We start from the raw sequence: 6,607 nt of genomic DNA on the forward strand, positions 1-6,607 counted from the left end.
GGACATTTTAATTTTATTTTGATTTTTAGGGTCTGTCCATGTTATTTTTCATTTTTGTTTTGTTAGGTGATTTTGAAGTTAAAAATGATAAATCATGTTTTAGTCCCTCATATTTAAAAATGTTTTTGCATTATAGTTATTGATCTTTCCTTTTTTTATTTATTTTAATTTTGACATATTATTTCATATTATTTTAATTTGGTCACTATTTCTGCTGTTTTGTTAGATTTAATTTGGTCACCGATTTTTATTTTCTTGCACTTTAACCACTGTTATATTTATTTATTTATTGCTATTATTCGAATCGACCTTATGGTGACCCGATCCGGTTACAATCCACATTATTATGGTCCATACTCTATTAACATCTAACCACTAACCGCTAACTTTTTATTTATTTATTTATTTTATGTTCGAATGATGTACGACCTTGCAACAACCTGTCCCGGGGTATGACACGCATTATTTACGGTCTGGGTTAAAAATTAAAATTAACTAACATTTTTAATTTATTTTTTATTTAATTTTATGCACATTTAAAATTTTGGCCCTTTACTTTTTATTTATTTAATTTTAGTCCTTTAATTTCATTACTTTAATTTTCTATTTTTTATTTTTGCCCTTCATTTTTCAGTACTTTAATTTTAGTCCTTTAATTATTGCGCTTTATTTTCTGCCTATTCTATTTTAGTCCCATGAATATATATATATATATACATATATTATCACATTGAATGTCTTGTTTTGCTATCTTGCATTTTGATCCTTATGTTATTTATGATTTTATTTTATTTAAGCACTTATATTTGTGTGATACTTATTTTTGGGTCTTTTCTTTTTATTGCGTTTATATTTTTGCCATTCTAGTTTAAACTTTCATCATCAAGCATGATTAATATAATTTGGATTAATTGGCTTAATTTTTTATTTGGTTGAATCAAATTATTTTAATCTCGAATTCTTGGGAGAAATTATTATACTCTTTTTATTTCAATTGGAAAGAGAAGTATTCGTCCTAAAGTATTCTAGGGATTATTTTCTCTTCGATTGGAAATATTGGAATATTTTATATTTCTCCTTAGAATTTTCCGTTAAATAAAAATTGTATGGTTGAATTTGGAATAATATGATCGTAACTTAAATTTGTTTTTGAATTCTTAGATTTCCAATATTAGAGACAATTTATAATCAATAGGGTACTAATTTTGGGCGTTGTGGGGGTGCTTATCCTTCCCACGCGTAATCGATCCCGAACCATTTTTTATTCAAAAAATGAATTTCTGGATACACGTAGGCTTGTTTATCTTTTAAAATGATGTTTTCTTAAAAACTCTTTTAAAAAAAATTTTTAGGTATTCGACCTACCTAACCCAAGAGGTTGATGGTGACTCCAAAACATTTCTTTATAAAATAAATTTTTTCACAAATAAGTCAAGACTCGTTCCGAGCTCAAGGGACCGCTACGACATGCCTCACCAGATTTTCCTAAGTTTTACTATTAAGCTTCTCTCTTAATTTTATTTTGTAACTTGTAACACTCTGATTTAATATTAACTTTCCTTTTACAAAAGTAACAAGTTTTATGTCAGTTAGAAGATTTTAATCTGCCTCTTCCTTGATCTATGCACCATGAGACCCTCTACTTGGGGCTCGAAATCAGATACAAGATACGTCATCTTTTCAAACGAGTACATGCCATTGTACACCTCTTCAAGAGTGAGTGTTTCATGAATGTACAAAATTATGTGTTTGAAAGATGAGTAAGAAAGAGACAGTGAACACAAAATGATCAATCTTAAATTTTCTTGATCATACTTCACTTCTAAAGTCTCTAGATCATATACAGTTTCCTTTAATGATGTCATGTGCTCTTCAAGAGATTAACCTTCCGCCAACTTGAGCGAATAAAGACGTTTTAAGTGCAACTTACTTGTCAACGATTTCTACATGCATAGTTGCTAAAATTTCACCCACAAAGAAGCAATAATTTTTTCTTTCAACACATCCATCAAATTTTGATTTGAAAAGTGTAAACGAATATGAGACAGGGCTTTACGATCCTGACACTTTTCTTCATTCATCCAATCTGACAATGTCTTCTTATCAAACTCTTCCAATGTATCATCTAGGTCCAATTGTGCAAGGACATCATCTTCACCTGTCGCAACGAGAACCTAGTGTTTCGATCCAATAATAGAAATATCATAATTTATTGTTGTCATAATCTTGATCTCGAAGTTCTAATACCAATTTGTTATAATATCAAACGATTATTGGCAAACAAATAAGCACGATCGAAAAAGTAAAATAAAGAACTTTAAGATTTACCAGAAAACTCAAAAGGGAAAAATCACGTGCAGAGGAGAAGAATTTCACTAATATAAAAGAAAAAAATACATTAGGATTTTGGTGAAAGAAAAACTTGATATCTAACCTTAGCCTTAGTATCTGTTATAAGGATAAATAGTTGATTACAAATGAAAACTAAATACAGTAGTAATCTACTTCAATAAAGTTGTCTACTTTTAATCAAACTAAGATTATTACTTTCTTAAATTTAAATATTAATTAATTTGTATCACTTCTAATTCGAGTACAACTCTAACATAGTCCATTTCGGAGAATGGAGTAGAAGATGATCAATGAACGTAACTTTACAGAAACAGGAAAAATCTATTTTGTATTAATCCAGTAAATTTCTGAGAATCTAAACACAATTTGAACAAAAAAGAAAAAGAAAAGAAAAACGAAATCGTGACGTTAACAACTTGAAGGGTTTATGGCTTTTTTTATCGTCTACAACTCCTGGATTTTGAAAACGATCCTCCTATCAACAGATTCAAGAAGCCCAATATCATGGATTGATTGTTCACTGAGACTATCATCGTCAATGGACATATTTAGATCAAAGGACACGCAGGGACCAGGTGTCTCCTCCGATGCAAACACTTTTCCTTCCTCGGAAGAGCCATCCGATTTTAGCTTTCCAGAAGGAGAGCAAGCTCTTGATCTTAAGCTGAAGCTTTCGCAACTCAAAATGATGATAGCATCGCTAAGGATACCTTCTTCTCCATTTGCTTTACTTATTCTTCCTCTCTCGATAGCTCTTTTAAACCCTATTTGAGAGGTGTAATCCGATTGCTCGATATCTTCAATGAAGAACACTTGATGTGGGTTACTCGAAACTGCTTCGGAAAATCTGTCGATATAACAGCAACTTTGTTCGTCTCTTGATCTCTTGCTTCGACTATCATCGGTCGAGTCGGCTCTTGTAGATGAGAAACTGCTTAATTCAATGGAGACGAAGCTGTTTTGTGATCCGAAAACAAGCCTAGCCAATTCTTTCGCTATCTTCTCTTTAGCTTGAATGTCAACACCTTGGAAAAACAACCAGGTTTCTTCTTTAGGCTCACCATCCCTCAACTTCCCTTTTCTTCGTATCATCCCTGACCTGCATTTTAAGATTGTGCTCACTATCTCCGGAACTATATCCTTCTGCCATGGCACCTTCTTTTCCAATGCATAGCAAAGTGTGGTCAAGTTCTCAGCATTTAGCTCCTTGAACTTGTGAACATATTCCGTCTCCATTAAATCTCTCCAAGACTGTCTAGGTTCAACCACAGGCCATTCATGGTGTTGATGTTGCAGATGAGGGTTTTGCTTGTCATTCGAAAAGAAAGAAGTAGAGGAAGGAGGAGGTGAAAGAGAAGAGATCGTATGGGTTCTTTCTGATAGTGAATATGGCTGTAATTTATGGACCGAATAGCAAATCGAATTCCACTTTTTGCAAATTTCTATGACCGGGGTTGAGTCCTAGTAGAGAAAAGGAACAATGAAAACAAAAGGAAAAAAGTTAGTTTTCAATTTTGTGTATGGTTTGGACACAATAATTTGGTTTGAAGATATTTGGGGAATGTGATTATAACCTTATCATTGGTACCAACACCATCCTTGTATGGTTTACACCATGGAGGGAGACTCGAAGTAGTGGACTCACTGTTACATGGTGTGCTTTGTAAGCTTCGAAATTCATTTTCAAACTTGGAGGAGCAATCAGCACAGCAACTTAGCTGCTGCTTCTCATCCCCTCCCTTATCATCCTGACTTTGCCGATCGCTGAAGAGAAACAAAAAAGAGAACCAAAGGTTAAAACAACAATAACTAGTATGTATATATTTCAAAAGCTTCATGCAAAGATTAGTTTTTTACCCATCAGTGATGAGACTGAAGCGTAAGCTGTTTGCAGGAATCGTTAGAGGATGCAAACCCCAGACAGTTTCCAATGATGGATGGCCAGATTTGCATCTCATGTAAGTTTGAAAAGTGGAAAACCCCATGAGCTTCAACCTTCCACTCTCTCCAATATCAGATACCAATAGTTTCCCAAGCTCCATGATCATATGTTCCACTGGACAGTAATAGCCCCTACTTTGCTCACTTGAACTTACCGTATACTCGATAGCCCATCTGAGATCTCCCAGATTCAAAACAGTCCCTGTGCCTAAACAATTCCAAATATTTCTTTCTAACTCTTCAAGCTTTTGTTCAACCTCAACTCTACTCAGATGCCCAAAAGATGAGAAAGAAAGGTTTAAAAACTTAGCATCTCTCAAAGACTGTGGAACGTCTCCTTTATCAGCTTTGTCAATCACAGTTCTAACTATACCTTCTATGGTAGAAACACACTCCCCTACGACCACAAAGCTTCTTCTCTTATCGTTCATCAAATTTTCCATCACAAACACGACATCTTCGTCCCTGATTATCGGATCTGATCCTATTGGTTTCCCTGCTTTATTGTTTGCGACTTGAGAAGCAGTAGGAGATTGAGAGAGGACTAAATTAGTGTTGCTATTTTCCTTGCACTTACTGTTTACTGAAGGAGAGTTTTGAGAACAGATTTCTAAGGAAACGGCTTGTTCGACGTTGCTTTTGACTTGTGTACTAGAGAAACCAGCTTCCCTCATGACTCTACTCACGCTAGGATCGTCTAGAATAGATATTATGAGCTGCTCCATCGCTATCTTAACTGCTAAGAGTGGTTGCTGCTGGTTTTCAATGGATCCACGCCTTTGGTGAGCCTGAGCACGCTTGAAGGCGGCAACCAAGGCATTAGAGATGGAAGGGTATTGGGGATGAGCTCCCAGCATCGGACTTGAAGACGAAGCCGGGAGGCGATTGAGAGCGACGTTGAAACAAAGCTCTAAGGCTCGACACTGGAGGGGATGGGAGTGGGATTGGGACTGAATACAAGCCGTACGGAGCAGACCAGTAGAAGCTGAAAGCATGGTGTTAGCCACATGGAGAGGAGTGACTTGAGCATGGCCACGCCGTCTAGCAAGAGTAACAGCTTGCTTTACGACGTTAGCAGCCTCATTCGTTAGAGCTTGTTGCACCGTGCAAACCCCGGCTCTCATCTTGTCTCTCCCAAAACCTATTTTCTACGAAAGTACGAACTAAAAGGACCCTTTAAAACAAAATCGAATAGATGAAGGAAAGCTTGAAAACTTGAAGCTTCATGAGAGGCTGGAGCTTTGAGGAAAAGAGGATCGAAATCTAGAGATTGAGTTTTGATATTTAGAATTTTATAGTAGATTGAGAGATTTGTTGGTGGTGACGGGGGAGAGAGAGCGGAATATATGAGAAGGTGGGCTATGCTTTTCTTATAGGCGAGGTTAAATTTTGAGGTCCAAAGTCGATTTTGTAGTGGAAAGTGGAATGCATGTGCTGACAAGCAGGAAGGCAGCAGTATCGAAGGCACCTCAGCTTTGCTCTCTCTCTCTCTTATCCATCTTAATTTTCATAATATATATTCTAAGTGGGTCTCTCTCTTTTATGCAAAACTTACATATTTATATATACATGCTAAGTAACTTAACACTATGGTCTATTTACCCTAAAAATATTAACAACAGTGCAGACAAACAAAACCAGATAACTTTGGTCAACAATAACAACATAGGTAGATAGTACTTTATTTAACGAAAAGGACGAAAGAGGCTTGTAATATGAGATGATTAAGCATATCAAATTAAGCATGGGCAAATGTGGTGTTTTAGGCAAGCAAATGGGTGGCTCTAAAGTGAGTCTGAGAGGGAAGAAAGGAAGCTTTTGCAGTGAATTTGAATTTGCCAAAACCGAGGAGCACCACAAAAGAGAATGGGGACTGTATATCTGTGATGAGCCTAAACGAATGGGAACTCTCATCCCCTCTCCTTTTTCTCCTTTTCACGATAAAAAACTTACATAATTTGCTTTCCTTAGTAAATAGATTTAAAAAATTTTAAATAATATAAATAAGTACTTGATATCATTCTATTTATATTAATCCAAAGGATTGAAGATTTATATGATTTGTTGATGAAAATAAGTAACTTATGTCAACAATCGAAGGTTTACCCTTTATAATCCTCAAAAAAAAAAAAAAGTTTACCCTTTATACTTTGGACGAATAATATAAATAAGTACTTGAAGATTTATAATCGCAGCCAATAGGTTTATGATTGTCAACCAGTGTTATAAAAAATAGATCCATATCTCATTTTTATGATAGAAGTTTATATATAGACTTTTTATGTGAATTTGTGTGAGACTTAGAATCATTATT

At 35.1% G+C, this 6,607-nt stretch overlaps 1 protein-coding gene across 1 annotated transcript; it reads right to left on the minus strand.

Moving 5' to 3' along the window:
• Positions 1 to 2,707: 2,707 nt before the first annotated feature.
• On the minus strand, positions 2,708 to 5,504 carry LOC120199941 (protein SMAX1-LIKE 3-like). The gene is made up of 3 exons (XM_039200907.1): positions 4,210 to 5,504; positions 3,927 to 4,116; positions 2,708 to 3,813 (listed from the first exon to the last, which is right to left on the minus strand). The coding sequence occupies exons 1-3, from the start codon at positions 5,415 to 5,417 to the stop codon at positions 2,797 to 2,799; spliced, it is 2,415 nt and encodes an 804-aa protein (XP_039056838.1). The 5' UTR covers positions 5,418 to 5,504; the 3' UTR covers positions 2,708 to 2,796.
• Positions 5,505 to 6,607: the final 1,103 nt, after the last annotated feature.

Source organism: Hibiscus syriacus, unplaced genomic scaffold (genome assembly GCF_006381635.1).
Source record: "Hibiscus syriacus cultivar Baekdansim isolate YM2019G1 unplaced genomic scaffold, ASM638163v2 tig00005742_pilon, whole genome shotgun sequence".
Classification (NCBI taxonomy): domain Eukaryota; kingdom Viridiplantae; phylum Streptophyta; class Magnoliopsida; order Malvales; family Malvaceae; genus Hibiscus; species Hibiscus syriacus.

Excerpts from the sequence above, each read along its gene's own strand:
- LOC120199941 (XM_039200907.1), bottom strand. The coding sequence starts at position 5,417 with ATGAGAGCCGGGGTTTGCACGGTGCAACAAGCTCTAACGAATGAGGCT. Across the intron at positions 4,117-4,209 it reads TTCAGTCTCATCACTGATGG|CGATCGGCAAAGTCAGGATG; the intron begins GTAAAAAACTAA and ends GTTTCTCTTCAG. Across the intron at positions 3,814-3,926 it reads GTGTTGGTACCAATGATAAG|GACTCAACCCCGGTCATAGA; the intron begins GTTATAATCACA and ends TTTCTCTACTAG.